At 41.3% G+C, this 16,765-nt stretch overlaps 1 protein-coding gene across 3 annotated transcripts in view; it reads right to left on the bottom strand.

Annotated features, from left to right (window-relative positions):
* Positions 1–4,148: 4,148 nt before the first annotated feature.
* Positions 4,149–16,765, bottom strand: part of B4GALT6 (beta-1,4-galactosyltransferase 6) — a 189,697-nt gene continuing 177,080 nt past the window's right edge. For all 3 annotated transcript variants that reach the window (XM_058676772.1, XM_058676770.1, XM_004579592.2), the window contains 5 exons: positions 15,953–16,069; positions 9,198–9,385; positions 6,757–6,879; positions 6,405–6,506; positions 4,149–5,061 (listed from right to left, as the gene is read on the bottom strand). In XM_058676772.1, coding sequence (XP_058532755.1) covers positions 4,914–5,061; positions 6,405–6,506; positions 6,757–6,879; positions 9,198–9,385; positions 15,953–16,069 — 678 coding nt within the window. In that variant the 3' untranslated portion in view covers positions 4,149–4,913. The remainder of the gene's footprint in view (positions 5,062–6,404; positions 6,507–6,756; positions 6,880–9,197; positions 9,386–15,952; positions 16,070–16,765) is intronic.

A 16,765-nucleotide genomic window follows, 5' to 3' on the forward strand; every position in this document is an offset into this window, starting at 1 on the left:
TTCATAAAATAGAAGTCATTTAAGGGGGCCAATGCAATTGGCATAGCAGGCTAATCCTCCACCTGTGGCACTCGTATCTTATTTGGGGGGGGGGTCAGTTCAAGTTCCAGCTGTTATACCTCCTATTTAGCTCCCTGCTAATGGCCTCGGAAGGCAACAGAGGGTGGCTACAGGGCTATTCCTGTCCCAATTTGGAGACCTAGAAGAAGCTCCTGGCTTCTGACCAGCCCAGGTTCAGCCAACGTGGCCATTTGGACATATGGATAGCAGATTAATTTTCTCTTTCCTTCTGTAAATCTTTCAAGTAAGATCTTTCTGCATCAACTAGAATAATGATTTACTCATGTACCTTTGGGTTCTTTATGACCCTGTCCAAGACTTGTGCTCACTTGTCCTGTCTCATGTTGAAGCAGGTGGTAAGTTATTTAAATGTCAAAGGTTAGTCACCTTTATAAAACTTACCAATCATTGGGAGAGGTCAGACTCTTAAGTGCCTGAGCACCTGGCTGGCCGTATCCCTTGGCAGTGTGGAGCACTGAAACCTTCTAAGCAAGGTACGATTTCAAATGCAATTTCTGTGGCAACATGGAGAGTGGATTCAAAGGCATAACCTTACAGTAAGAAAAGAAAGGCGGTGTTACACAGCAAGTTAAGCTGCTGCCTGTGACCCCCCCATGGACATGCCCACTAGATGCCTGGTTTCTGCTTGGCCCAATCCCAGCCACTACAGCCATTTGTGCAGTGATCCTGTCAGTGTATGAAAGATGTAGCTCTGCCTTTCAAACAAAATTAAAGATTTGGGTAGTTGCAGGCACAAAAACCCAGCTGGGTTGGAGGGAGAAATAAGGAGTTAAGGTGACTATGCAGAGAGGGGAGAAAGAGGGAATGGCTTGGATTAGGCCTGTGCATTATGTGTTTGGGGAAGGAAGAAAACACTTTGAAGGGGTTTAAGGAGATGGTTTGGGGTTCTTGTGAACAAACAGAATGGGGTGATGGAAAAAGTGGATACAGATCAAGAGCTAAGGCTAACCCTGAGTTGAGAGGGGGACTTGGGAGCTGCCTGTGTAAGCACAGAGGACTATGGAGCTAAAGCTTGCGAAGGACTAGAGGTCACCTGCTGTATTTAGCTACTGTAGTAGAACTAGAAGTCAACAATGTGAAAAGGGATGGGGGCAAAGCCCTATTTCTTACTGATGCTGTGGGCTCCAGAGCCCATCTATGGATAGGGTCTTTATATCAGACTCTAATATGCAGTAGCTCTGGAAAGTCAAGATCAAAACAAAACAAAGAAAAAAAACAAAAAAAAACCGAAGGTGGCAGGCAAGGGGGAGCAGGGCCTTGGGTGCCTGGGGGATGTCGCCTTGCCCAGTTGGGAATGAGGAGAGATACTGCATGCTTTCCCACAGATCATGATTCATAAAAGCCAAGAATACTTTAGAACTTACAAATCAGTTAAGTCTTGATCTTATTCCCTAGATTTGGATTTTTTTTCAAAACTTATCACTGTTTGCTGTGAAGATCTTCAATGCTTCTTGATGCCTGAAAGTAAGAAATGAGCTGACTGCGATCAGAGAGCTTGAGGTTGTGGAGGTTGTATGTACAGCCAGAAGGAATGTGGTGGTGAAACTGAGCTCTGCAGGAGTCTGCAGTTTTCATCCTGAGAGAATAGCGTAACTCTGAAAAGTACTTAAATGTTATTTTTGAAGTAAAAATTATGAGGTGATCTCCAAATGTGTTTAAGCTGTGGTCAGTTTATGCTAAGGTGGCAACCCTCCAGTTGACTGGCAGGTACCACATTGAAAAGCTTGGAAGTATGAAAATTAATGATACTCTTATTTTCATAAGAGTTTCTGAAATTCACACGTTTTCTTGATATTTTCTGTGAACTTGGTGAAGGTCCCTTGTGTTCCCCAATATTCACTTTCAAAGAAACAAAGCCACAAGGAAAAACATGCCAGGTGACTAAGAGTTCCTGGAAGAGAATAATTACATCATCACACAAAGTCTTTACAACATTATATTTAATAAAAGACAATGATAAAAAAGTACAAACATCTCCATGAGAAGCAAAAAAAAAATGAGTACAAGAAATTACTAGCATTTATTTCAGTGCATGTATGTAGAAGTCTTTCATCTTAATAAATAAAATCTTAAGTACAACTCCTCTTTCTGATAAACGCTACGACCATTTTAGTTCTCTCAATTGGCATATTTGCAAATCCAAGGCAATAAATCTAGAGTATTTATCTGAAAAGTACAGAAACATAACAGGCAAGCAAAGGTAAAATAAAATGAGTCAAAAATCTGCTTTCACTTTAAGGAAGCCTCCAAAAGGAGACACTGTATCAGATATTTTCCCATTTTGTATTAAAATATCAGTATCTTGGTTGGGAAAGGTTTTAATACATAGTTTTGTCTTTAAATAATATGGTAAAGATTTCATACAAACAACCTCTTCAATATACAAACTCAAATTTTAGTAATCGATACATCCTAGCCTTAAGACTCAAATGACTCCCTCCACTATGCATCAGAAACCTACTACAGCTAATGTATGCACTCCCCCCCTCCCTTCTTGTATTAACAGACCCATCAATCATTATGTCACTAGCTGAAAGGCACTACATAACTTTCCTTATTAGTGCCACAAGGACCTAATAGCTCTAAGTCACCACATAATAGGTTTCTTGACCTTGACACTAGGAAATGTAACACGTTATCAGATATCTTTATAATTGCAGAAGGGTCTTGCTTAGCTTCTTTAGAAATGAAAAACATACCTGGCACTTCACCTGACAAGAATAGACAATCAATATTATCATCATAAATCCATTCTTTGTACTTATAATGCATTTGTTACTCTTTATGGAATAGATTTACTGTCGTACAATGAAGATAGCTGGGTAAAGCTTCGTCACTCTTAACGGAAACATGTGAAGGTCACTCTACACAACTTTCAAGTTTGCACTTAAACACAAAGCAAACTGGTGAGGTGGTTTTCACAGAATGATAGATTCTATTAAACAAAAATACTGATGTCCCATTCTGAAAGATGTCATTACCCCCCAAGAAAATAAGGCAAACACTAATGGTGTTTTCCTGGCACTGAAAAATGCATAATCAAATGAAAAATACTGAAAGTGCACAGCTCCACCTGACAAGGAGAAAATGTACTTCCCTATGAAGATTCGGAAGCAGTCCTGGTCTGGCCCCACAGAGACCTTTGCAGTCCCACCGGGTCAGTTATGCTCCTATAGCCCAACTGTCTTGGCAGTGGTCAACAAGCGCTAACACTCCCAATCAATTTTTTCTCCCCAAATTACACTACATGTGATGAGACAGAAAATGGACACACAAATTAAATGCTGGTATCTTAATTCTGAAAAGGTTTGATTTTTCACAAATTTGAACATGAGCAGAGGTTATCAGTTTTCTAAAAGTATAGGAATTTCCATGTATTTGGTTTGTGGTCATTTGTCTTACAACTGCCATAGAAAATGATTCTTAAACCCGCAACATGAGGTAAATATAAGTTTTTAGTTTAATTAAGAGGCAAATGTTATCCAAAACAGCTCATACAGATTTCTATTTTTCATTATTGCTGATGATTCACTTCAGATACAACTTGTTTTAATTTATTTTGAAATATATTTTTAGATATTAAATTTCAAGGGTTTGATTTTGCCATGGAGAGCACCTGATACCTAGATATCAGATGACCAGACTTGTTCTCTGAATGTGCTCTGAGTGCACTTCAGTAACTAAAGTGTCTTAAGATAGTATATTTTAGCGAGGACAGTTTAATAACATCAGATCTTAAAAGTGAAAACATGTAATGTGAATGAAACTGGTTGATATTTAAAGGTCCTTTCCAAAAGTGAAATTCTGTAAATTGCATGGTTAAATGCCTAGCAAGAACAAATTTTATCTTCATAAAAATGAACATTTCTTAGTGTTTGAATATTGTTAAATATGGAGTTTCCCCTAGTTCATTCTTAAACAACAACAAAAAGCTAAGAAGTTTTTGGTTTTCCTGAAGTAAAAATGTTAAGTGTTCACTACGAACTGAAAAAAAAGTATACAAACATGACCTTGGGAACACCTGTTTCGAGGCACAAAATCCTTGATGTAACACCAGAGGTACATGAGACGTTTAACACAGAGGTCCTTTATATCAGGTCACATCATAACGTTTAGGATTTTCTTGGTAATACTCATGCATAAATGATATGATTGTGATTCAGCAAAATCTGATGGGATTGCAAGCAAGGAAAATAAAAAAATAGGTAATCCTGGTAGGAAGAAAAGCTTTTCAAGTCCTTTCTTCTTTCCTTTAAAGCCCTAAGAAAGCGTGACTTCTTTGAAGGTCTAAAGTTCCAAACTAGTTTAACGGTTTACTATATTAGCTGGTTGTCAGTTATTGACAGTTCCTTCATTTCACACAAGGGTTAACCTCTGAGTGACATAAATTTAGTGGTCGTCTTCATGCAATTAAAAACAAAATCTATAAAAGTCCAATAAAGGCATAGCTGATTACATGCAAAACTGCAACACGTTTTTCAACAATCTGAACACTAATTTACATCACATATGTACAAAATGTTTAAACGGAAATAAAAGCATTCTCTTAAATTATAGATTTTAGTATAAAAATGTTCTTTGTAGGGAGCTCTCAACTTCTGATCATAAGCAAAGGCTTGTGGGTTTGCAGTGCTCACCATGGGGGTGTGCCCCGAGGAGGAAGGAGGGCGCCTGGATCCAGGTGCAGGCTGCTAAGTGCCAGGAGGACCGCGGCTCTTGTCCCTCGTCTGAGGACAGGGTGCAGACACGTGCACGCCCTAGCCTCCCGAGAAAGTGCACAGCACACTCAGGTTCCAGCAGTGTGTTCTGGCTGGCCAGGAGGGCAACGCTTTCTAATAGTCTTCAATTGGTGCTAACTCTGGCATGAGGTTTACAGATATATTCGTATACAATCTGTCAACCAGAATTGTTGGCGAATATATTAAGTTGTTCAGCCCATCGATGTACTGGCGCTCTTTAGAATATCTTAGTAACTTATACCTATAGCATTAGAGGAGAGACAAGAAACATGTTCAAAATGTATCCGTTCCATGGCATTTTACAATGAAGGTAGTTAAAGCTCTCTGCCATTTGTGGCTCTATGTCATAAATCTTTTGAATTATGATTCTGAATTAGTGACTAGTCAAAAGCTGTCACATGAAATTTTGCATTCTAACTTATACCTCCCTTAAGAAATTAACTACCATTTGCAATCAAATGATCCCAGTTAGACCAGTGAGAAATCAGTCCCAAAAGGACAAATATCATATGCTGTCAGACAGAAGGCAAAGGTCAGCAGCCCTTTCAATACTGTTTTTGCTACATCACAAGTGGTTTGGTATTTGTTTATTTTCATTCATTCAAAAGTTTTTATTTCCTCACTGACAGTTCACACAATAGCATCATTTGCTTCATAAAGGTCTTTGATTTTCTGTTTCTTCAGTGACACATTGGTCAGTCAGTTCCTTGTTATTTAATTTCATATTGTAAATTTCCCATTTTCTTATGGCTTTTCATTTAAGGGGATATATAGTAACTTTGTAGTAGAGACTGTCACATCCGGCTGTGAAGATGCAATGCAGTATGCATCTCTACTTCCAAATCAAAGGCGGACTCCCAATGAAACTGAATGTATCTTGAAAATAGGATGCTGGGCTCTCTGCCATTGGCCAAGCCCACAATGTCAAGATACACTTAAATAGCAGAATTACAGACTTACAACTGATTATGAAGGACTACACTATTGTAATGACATGGTGGAAATTATGGGGGGTGGGACTTTGGGGAGGAGTGAAGGGAAATCGCCTCCTAATGGAACAATAAAATTTTTTTGAAAAAAACATGCATTAAGAAAACGCTTTTTTAGAGTCACTTTTGTGATACATCAGGCAAAGCCATGGCCTGTGATGCTTGCATCCCATATGGGTGTTGACTCACCAGCTGCTCCACTTCTGATCCAGCTCCTGCATGATGGCCTGGGCAAAGCAGTGGGCCCCTCAAACCACACAGGGGACCTGGAATGCTCTTGGCTTCATCAGGCCCAGCACTGCCCCTTGCACCCTTCCAGGGAGTGAACGACCTCTCGTTCACAGATACACAACTTCTCTGCCTGACTATAACATTAAGTAAATCTTTAACTATTTGGAGGGTTTTTTGTTTTAAGTTTGAATATGGCCATGTAGAAGAATTCAGTTGATATGGGTGGATATCTGGCTATCTTTAAAGTGAGCACAAAAATGTTTTCCTCCCATCCAAAACTTCCATTTTTTTACAGTGTGATTTTTTTTCACATGTTAAGTAAATAGCATAAAAACCTTGGAATCAGAGATGACATTAAACTTACCGTCCTAAAAACTGGACTTCCCCTCGATGGTGATGAGGAATAGACTTGTACTTTCCTATGTCTCCCTCTGGTCTGGTTACATTATATCCAGCATAGTGAACTCTACAATATATGGAAATGAAATAATAAAATCTCACATTAGAATGGATGTGAGTTAATTTTAAAATTAACAGAATGTTCAAACATGTAATAAAACTTCCAATAATTTCAGAAGACAGTGGGAATAAAAAGCATGCAACTGAATTTGGGAATCTCAAAAATTCTCCATCCTTTCACGGAATATACAAGTATGACTTCCATAACAGCAATGATATTTACAGAAAATCTGTAAGTAGTTGACCCTGCATCATACCTGTTCCACAAGTCGTCATCTTCTCCTCCCCAGCCCCAGAAAGCATTAGGGAAACCATTGATCTTTTTAAATTGTTCCACTGTCAGTCCACTGACACCACCAAAAAATTCTTTATATGGAAGACTGAAAGACAAAGCCGGATACATCATTCTAAAGATGAAACTAGACACATAGGAGATCAAGTTTTCAGTCTTCGCATAATTCACGAAATACAGGTCAGCCTCCCTGGTTTCCATATAAACAATCGCTGGCCAGTTGTCTGTCAAGTATACTAACAAACAAGGATGTCTCTAGACAAACAGGTACCTGTAAACTTACTAAATGCGAAGCGAAACATTTGTACTAGAAACGCATTTGGTGCTTTAGAAGACTCAAAACTGAGTGTTCAGCAACTGTCTAATGTTTTCAAAACAAAAGCAAACTTTCAATGTCACTTTAGGTGTTGCTAAAAATAACTGATTTTCATTATAAAAGCATTATTTACTAGATAGGGCACAATAAATATAAAGTAAGAAAAACAACTCAAGCATTGAATTTTGAAGTAGCTAGCTATTGTTCCTATAATCTTATCTGTTTAAGTATATTTTTAAATATTTATAAGTTGAAGTACATCAGTATTTAGAAAAGTAACTTTACATTTGAATTTTGTTTCTAACCCTTCCCTAATTCAAAATCTACACAATCTGTCCAACCATGGAGCGTCTTTAAACTACCTTTTGAATCCTCCAAATTGCTCAGGTACAGACTGGTTTTTGACAGACTGGTTTTTTCCTCCCTTGACCTGCAGTCCTGGAGGAATGACTGTGCTTCTGGGGAGTGCCATGGCCAAGCCTACAGGGGCCAGGGCAGTGTGCAGCCCCAGCAGCATCCCACAGAAGTCAGGCTAGGACTGCAGCAAAGCTCTCAGGAAAGAAGGAAACACACTTCATTTCCTGGGGGGAAGCAATGCTGTTTGCCCACTAGAATTGTGTGACTTCAGGAACCAGATAAACCTGCGGTGGTAGGAGTGGACAGTCTTGCCCCCACCCAAGAGTAGGACAGCAATGCAGAGCCTACAGGCTGCATACTCTCCTGCAGACCCCTGAGGCTCAATGTTTCAGTGAGAAAATGGTCGGGGGTTGCCTGGGACCCACAATGTTCTGTGTGGGTGGGGTTCTTTCCTGCGTCAGGAGAAATTGAGCTCACTGCACAAATATGAACGTACATGACATGTCTAAGTCAGCAGACCTATCCCTTCCACTTGTTCTTCTGTTTAAATGGAAACAACTGCACGCTGTATAGAGGGGAAGGAACTTGCATCAAATGAAGAGATAAGGAGTTGAAATGGGAAATGACAAAGCAGGAAAGAGCTCCACATGAGAACCTGTGTGTGCCGGCCAGCAGTGGTCACGATGGGCACCACTGTGGCTGAAGCCTCTGCAGGGCCCAGCCCACGCTCCTCTCCGCTGCCATTCTCCTTAGCTGTGTTCCAATTTCCACATCAACTTCCATAGACTTTCCTCCTAAGCCTGAGATTTAGCAGTATTTTGTTCATAATGCATCCATATTTTCAATTATGAGGATTTTAGAACTTATGGCTGCATCCTTTATGATGGTTTTTAAAGAAAAAGCAGTTACCTGGCATTTAATTAGTCTCTTGTGGGATGAAAAAAATGAAGTTTCCAACCGTACTCAGAACCTGATTGTGAACCTAAAAGACTTCCTCCAAAGTAACTCCACACTGGAGTTCAGAGACAACAAGAAGGTTTTGTATTGAAAATGACCATGTGTGTTGAAAATGATCAGGAGAACACAGGAGTCACTCCCGTCTGGATGCCAATTTATCCACTCTTATCTTTCAGACTGTCCCTCCCTCTACTCTGTAGGTCACACATGAGGCACAACTGTGTGAGAAGGCAACATACTTCCTCACCCTCTTCTACTCCATCTGCCAGTGTAAACCGTTCTCTTTCCCAAACTGGACCTGCTTTTCTTGGTGTCAGTGAAAGTTACTGTCACAGCTCTGATGCATGCTTACATTTTACAATATCTACAGTCTGAGAATAAAAACATTTGTTTCTTGTCCCTAAAGGACAAGTCAAGCGTGAACTAACACTGCAGGAGAGAGGGTCTCCCAGCTCCACGCCATCCCCGGGGAAGGAGCAGGGAGGGCAGAAGGAGCCCACCTGAGGTAAGCACACACAATCAGATGGAAACCAACCTTCAAGGGACACACAACCAGCCAAACCCTGTGATTCTCAGTGTGGGAGCCATGTGCCGGATCCTCCAGCATTCCACATCCAAGCCTCTGTAAGGCACCGCTCAGGCGGGTGGTAGAGCTCTCTCCAGGCTGGCTCCCCAGCAGGAGGTGGGAGCTCTTCAACCTCCTGAGTTAGGCTTATGCTGCTACCAATTCAGTGCTACTCACAGAACACTGGCCAAGTACAGACTGCACTACTCACATATACATGTATTTATCCAGCTTTGCAGCAAAGTGGCGTGGCATCTCTCCACAGCCGTAGTAGTTGCGGTCATTTTCTGGTAGGTGATCCACATCATGGAAGATGATGCAGTCCCAGACACTGTCTTTCATGGCCTCTTTGAAGCCCACGTTGAAGAGCATCGCCCGGTTAAAAGGCTGTGTGCCAGTCTACACAGAGCAAACCAAAGGGAGGAAGAGAAATGCTGTGTCATCCTGTTATTGTCTACATCAGTGTTTAACTTGCTGGGTGTCATGGCCAAATAATTACACCCAAAATACAGAAAATAGACATGTGATTTTGAAATATAGACATTATTGCATACTTCACTAAATAGGAGAAAACTTGCTTACTGTCCAGTATATAATCACACATAATTTAGATTTCTACTGTGCTTCAAATATACAAACATAGGATCAGAAAGAAAATCATCAAAAATACACTTGGTAGAAGCTTTCCGTACTCCACAAAGACTAACCTAGGCAGGAAACCGAAAGGGATTTGATGATCCTTCTATATAACGAAGCAAGAAGACCTAACTTAGTGTCAGTAAAGTTATAATAAAGACCAAAAGCATTTGAGACGAAAAAGCAATTGACGTTTCTTACACAAAACCCAGCTTTATTACAGAACAATTTTATGAGACAAGAAAATGGTGTGTGTCACAGAATCCAACCGCCTATACTGCAACCATTTTCCTTTATTTACTGCTGAAAACATTATGGTATGCTCGCAATAAAAGCTTCATTCTGCACCTAAGGAGAATATAAAAGCACTTACTGATACCTTAATATTGTTCAATCATTTCCAAGATATAAAATAAAGGAGACACACAATGTAGCCATCACTGGAATTGTCTCAAGAACCAAAACTTTAGTCCTAGGTCTTGCACTAATTTCAGGTAACATATCACTTTTTACAGCAAATGACATGGAGACAATAAAAAGCAAGGTAAAGGTAACAATGCTGTTAATATCACCTTTGGCAAACTAAGGTTTTAAATATTGTGGGTATTTTTAAAATGTGGAACTTCAAGGCTTACCACGTGTAAGCCATCTCCATCCCTCAAGAGCAGTGTAGTTCAGCCCTTCTGCTTGCTCTACTGGTTATCTCCACTTTGTCGGGTCATAAGAATTCTGGAATTTCTGACATCCTTAGCTTAAGACACTGCGCTGACTTAGCAGTAATGACAGGATTGCGCCACCAAATGGACTGCTGCTACTCCAATATAATCAGGTCCTAATTTTTGGTTAAATAGTTCATTAGAATTAACTATTCCTTTGGGACTCAGTAAATGTTTTGTTTTCCTTCTCAAACTGGGAGGAACTATAGTTCTATATAGCTTGCTTTTCTACACAAGACCTGACAGATATGCCCAATATTGACTGACTCCTGATACAAACTATCCAAGCATATCAGCTGTTGATGTCCTCCTCACTGCCCAGGCCCACTTCCCACCACTATCATCTCTTGCTTCACCCTGAGCTGCTTCTCTGCAGACCTCCCTGAGACTACTACACACCTCAGACCATCCGTGTCTGTCAGGGTGCTGCCTGACCCTCAAGGCCCATGGAAGCCATTTTTAGCGTGTGCACGACTGTGCTACACAATAGCTTCTCATACTCATTCCACAGTTTGGATAAAAAAAATTCCAGAACGAAAATTACTTTTCCTTGGGGGTAGGCATTTGCCCTATCAATTGGGACATCTGTATCCCATAACACCTGCATGCCCCATCAGTTTCTGGGCTCCAGTCCCTGCTCCATTTTTCAACGGAAGACTCCCGCTGTAATGCGCATGCAGCCTGAGAGCCAAAGGTGATAGCTCAAGCAGTCAGGTGCCCATCCCCCACAGGGGAGTAGTGGATTGAGTCTCTGGCTCCCACATTCTCAGGCCTTTGGGGAGTGAACCAGCACACAGAGATGCTCTGTCTTGCTCCCCCTTTCAAATGAAAATTTGCAAAAGAAAATCACTTTCCATAGAATTTTAAGGAGATGACTTAGGACTAAAGAACATTTCTATTTTTCTGATTGATAATCATTTTTCCTAACATAGCCACTTTTGAAGTTTCAATATACAAATGAAAATAATTCTAAACAGGCTCCCATAGTGAATCTATATTATTATTCATGCATGCATACAGGATCTCTTTAAATATTCACACCTTCACTTATACAGAATGTTTTTCCTCTACTTGCTCCAATGTTTTCCCTGCTACATTTTTTCCCACATCCCTGTTTAGTATATTAACTACTGCTGTATAAAAAAACTTTATGATTTTAAAAAGCTGTGGTCATTTATTACACAAACAGCTTCTGTGCAGGGGGAGTTCTGGGTACAGAGTAGAAATGACCATCTCTGCTCCACTGTGCATGGGGCCTCAGCAGGACTGGGAGTGGGAAGTCCAGGAACACTTGCCCAGGGCAAGCACATGGCTGGCCAGTGATGCTGGTGGGCCAGGCCCTCTGCACAGGACTGCTGAAGTGCCCACCCGATGTGCCTAGCATTCCAGAACAAGTGACCTGGAAGACAAGGCCGAAGTAGCACTGTCTTTTAGGACACAGTCTCGAGGTCACAAACTATCACCCCCAGAAAGTTCTCCAGAATGACTGACCTTTATCTGCCAGGGAAAGCCCACACTGCGCAAGAGCCCAAGTACTGTGGAAGCCACCTTAGAGAATGGACATGCCTGGCTGGCCCTTAGATTCCCCTCCTTACCCTACGGTTTGCTTCTGTTTTAGTAGTCACTTGAAGGCCATGTTTGAGTTGCTCTAGTCCAATTCTGTTTTACTCCTAATTTCATATGCAAGAATATTTTTTTCTGTCCTTTCTATACTCTCATTAAATAGGGACTATGATATCCTGATTCTTTTTAAAAGACTTCCTTTGTTCCTCCTCCATCATCTCTACTCCCATTTTTTTTATCTGTTTGATTTTGTGTCTTATGGAGGATCCCTTCAAATTCCCTGGAAGCCCCAGGAATCCCTGGAACAGGTAATGTGGCACAGCAGGCTAAACCACAGCCAATGATGTCAGCACACCACTGGTTTGTGCCCTGACTATTTCACTTCTTATCCAGTTCCCTGCTCTAGGCCTTGGAAAGCAGTGTAAGATGGCCCTATCTGGGTTGCTGCCACCCAGGTGGAAAACCCAGATGAGTCTGGCTCCAGTCTGCTCCAGCGCTCCCAGACATTGCAGCCTTCTGGGGAAACTAACCAGCAGAAGGAAAAGTTCCCTCCATCTCTGTTTAACCCTGATTTAACGAAACAACAACAACCAGTCTTTCATTAGAAAAAGACCCAATGATCGTGACTACCTATGCACCTGTTGGAAGACACTATAGCAGAGCAAACATCCCCATAAGTAAGCAGGAGGTATGGTAAGCCACTTTAGACACACTGATTACACAACGAAATAGCTCATCCAGTATTCTACAAGTACGTAGTTCTGGAAATGGCAGTGCCCTTGATCATTCAAGCCAAAAGTCTAACGTTGATGCTTGACCTCCACCACTCATCTCTCCTATCCCACACATCAGCAGGACACATGGCTTGGCTGTTAAGAGCCAACCACTGCTCACATGCTACCCAACTCAGCAGCCTGAACAATTGCGTTCCTGGTTTCTGCTTCTGCCCCATTTTTTACTGAGTTAGGCTGAGCCATTCCTCTACTCAAAATCATCCAACATCCTTGTCTCATTGCATTTCTCTGGTTTCCTCCCTGCTGTCCTCACTAAATCCTCTACTCCAACACGGCTATGGTTCTCCTGTCCTCCCAGAGCACAGTGCCCTGACAGTGGTGTGGCTAGATCACTCCAGGCTGTTCTGACCTCTCCATGGAAAGGCCTTCCGCAGTGTTCAGTATAACAGTACTCTCTCTGCCCTCCCTTTGCCCTGAGACCTACCTGACAGATCATGCCATTATTTATCAGCCATTTCCTTACCAAACAGGAGGCAGCCTTCTCGTGTCTGTCCGCCACATGAACCCCTTGACTGAATGAACAAAAGCAGGCTGCAGCAGGGTGGTGAGGAATCAGTTTTTCCTTAGAGACTGAGATTTCTAAATACTAGATCTAGAGACTTCCCCAAGGGCTAATCTGTCTGTCTAAAGACAGCACCACTCACCACTTGTCACAGGTTGGGGCTGAGGTACTTCACATCAGGAGAGCTGCCTTCAAAATGCCAGACAGGATATGGTCTGAGGGTCCCCTAGGGTCAGCAAGCAGGAGCACTGTGCCCCTTCTCCCCGCTGGGTCCTTAGGCTCCATGGCACTGCTGTGTGAACAGTCAGGACTGGGTCCAGCACACAACAGAGTGACTACCCAGCAACACACGCAAAGATAAAGAACTGCGGATCTGACTGTGACAAAGTTTGATTATAAAATAATTTCCTTGGTGTAGCCCATTCGGCCTGCCTACTGGGCCAGCTTTCAAGTGCTGGGATGTGCAATGGACTGCAGAGTTGCCCAATATGAACACAAGGGTCTGGACGAGCAGCTCTGCTAAGCAGCTGCCCTCCCCCACCACCCCATCCCACCCTACTCCTGAACTTCCAGAATGTGCTGCGGTGTCTCACCTGCTTCCCTCTTTTTTCCTTATGATTTAATAACTTTGCTTTCTTTCATCTTATTTTAGGAGTTTGGAAAGAAGAAAAGATAAACCCATGCATACTCCTCCACAGTTAACTAGGATGTCTGAGCTGCTCTTCAATGGCTTCACACTTCTCCAGGCATTCCTCCAGCAGAAAAACTACTCTATTTCACAGTGATCACGGCTGAGATCAGATGTAATAGGCTTAAAAATAAAAATATGGGTCCTAGTGACACTATCAAGACTTCACCACCGCCAAATGTACGCAGACAATGTGGAACTTTCATGAGAATATGCCTTGGGGCCCGGCAGCATGGCCTAGTGGCTAAAGTCCTCGCCTTGAACGTGCCAGGATCCCATATGGGCGCCAGTTCTAATCCCGGCAGCTCCACTTCCCATCCAGCTCCCTGCTTGTGGCCTGGGAGGGCAGTCGAGGACAGCCCAAAAGTCTTGGGACCCTGCACTCACGTGGGAGACCCGGAAGAGGTTCCAGGTTCCCAGCCTGGATCGGCACAGCATGGGCCATTGCGCTGACTTGGGGAGTGAATTAATGGACGGAGGATCTTCTGTCTCTCCTCCTCTCTGTATATCTGACTTTGTAATAAAAATAAGTAAATCTTTAAAAAAAAGAGAGAGAATATGCCTTGCAGAAACAACTCTCCCCACACATACAGGGAATTCAAGTTTCAAAAACAACCTGGCAGTTGGTAGAAGTGACCTAGAAAGCTATAATTATGGCTATCACAACAGATGCTAAAATTTGTTATCAGCTTTAGAAAGGTCAATTTCCATATGCCCTATAAGCATCAGTATATGCACAGGACATAAAACTTAAACACAAACAGATGCTACATTAAATACCAAGTGTTTTTAGCGGAAAAAAGCAAAAGCAAAAAGCTAAGAGGAAATTCTTTCACATAGGCATATCCAGAATACACTACAAAGAAATTGGGGAAAAAAGTTAATCATCTTAAGAATAAAACTGAACACATCTGAAAACAGAAGGTAGGTCACTATTCTGCTATTTACCTACTGACAATAAATATATCCTATTAGACTTTTTTAGTAAAAAAAGATTCAACAGCATGAAACAGACTAAAAATACACTCACACCCAGGTGACACAAATAATTCAGTAAAGAATAATCTTTGATAAATGATCATGGTACAACTCCATAGCCATAGGCAAAAACAACCCAAAAAACTGTACTCTTACTTCATACCTCTTACAAACATGAACTCAAAAAGGATTAGACAAACTTAAGATCTAAAACCAGAAAGTTTCTAGAAGAAAACAAAGTCTTGGAGAACAATTTCCCAAATAGAATGCAAAAAGTACAAGCAATAAAAAAACTGAAGTTAAAATTAAAAATGTTTCAAAAGACTATCAAGAAAACAAAAGCATACACCCAGACGGAAGGTAAATGTTTGCAAAACTATCTTACAGAATACTTGTCTCAACATAAAGAACCTTAAAAACTCATTTAAATATCAGCCCAATTTAAAAATGGGCAAAAGATTTGAATAGAAACTACCAACTAGAGTTCATGGAAAGCAAATAATGTATGAAAGATGACTAGATGACTGCCATTCTTCATCATTAGGGAAATATATTTTAACAAAAACACAGTAAGAGTACTAGAGACCCTTTAAACTGGCTAATATTAAAAATTATCATACCCAATGTTGGTATACAGCACTCAGAAAAGTCAATACACAAATGAAGTCACTGTTTCCCACCCAATACAAAAACGGACTCAATTCAAAATGTAATTCTACCCAACTATGAAGGATCAGAGTTTCTGGATAATTTTTAACACTAAATATTTTAATTAAACTATAAGTGTAAGATCTAGGGAAGGGTTAAGACCCTTGTGTCCCACATTTTTCTACATGGACTTGATGCCCAGCTATGGCTTCTGACTTCAGCTTCCCACCTGAAAAGACCCTGCAAAACAGCAGTGATGGCTCAAGCCGTTAGGCCCTCACCACCACATGAAAGGGCTAGCTAGCAGCCCCGCCCAGCCCAGGGGCTGCTGTGGTCCTTAAGATAAGCAACTAGCAGATGAACTTTTCTACCTTCTCAGTGCTTTCCAACTTTTTAAGTTCTAGGAGACTTTTGATTCTCTTGGAAAAGAAATATTCTCACCTGTTCAATGACGTAAAAGGCAAATTCCAGACGCTGTTTCTGGAGCATTGGAATGAGGTGCAAGAAAAAAATTGGAAGATGTTCATGGCGATTACGAAAGGGAATGAGAACTGCCACCTTGAAAACAAAGCAATCACATGTAAGTAAATGCACAAGCAAATCCTGCAGGTAGATATAAAAAAACAGATTCTTGAAAACTATTGATGGCATCCAAGTCAAACCCTTTCAAATGTTCTCAGCACAAATTCGCTGCTATGATCTTGTGGGGCTGTGGAGGTATAAATCGGCCTGGAAGGCCAGTGTGAGGATTATGGTCTTTATCCTATGAACATCGTGCATGGGAAACTATTGATATATTATTGAAACATGAAAAGCCAGATTTTCTGATTACAGAGACAATTGCAGTAGGAGTATGGCGAGTAGACTGGGAAGACCAAAATGCACATGGGGAGCTGACTGGGAAATGTGGGCAACTTATAATGGAAGCTTCAACTAAAGTGAGGTAGAGAAAAGAGGCATGTGGATTTTCAAGCACATTGAGAGGTACAGTGTCAGAAGGTATAGAGCTTGGAGCTTTTAAAGTAGATTACAATGAATAACTTTCTCAATTTTTAAATTGGATTTAACATTGAGTTCCTAGCATGCATTTGGTAGACCTGGGTTGAGTTCCTGGCCTCTACTCCAGCCCTGACAAGCATTGAAGGAATGAGCCAGTGGATGGAGCACTCAAAGTCACATTTCCACATCTACAATAACTTCCTATCTGATGAGTGACAGGAAGTAAAAAGGGAGTAAGTCCAGTGTGATGCTTAG

The sequence above is a fragment of the Ochotona princeps genome, chromosome 18 (assembly GCF_030435755.1).
Source record: "Ochotona princeps isolate mOchPri1 chromosome 18, mOchPri1.hap1, whole genome shotgun sequence".
NCBI classification, from domain to species: domain Eukaryota; kingdom Metazoa; phylum Chordata; class Mammalia; order Lagomorpha; family Ochotonidae; genus Ochotona; species Ochotona princeps.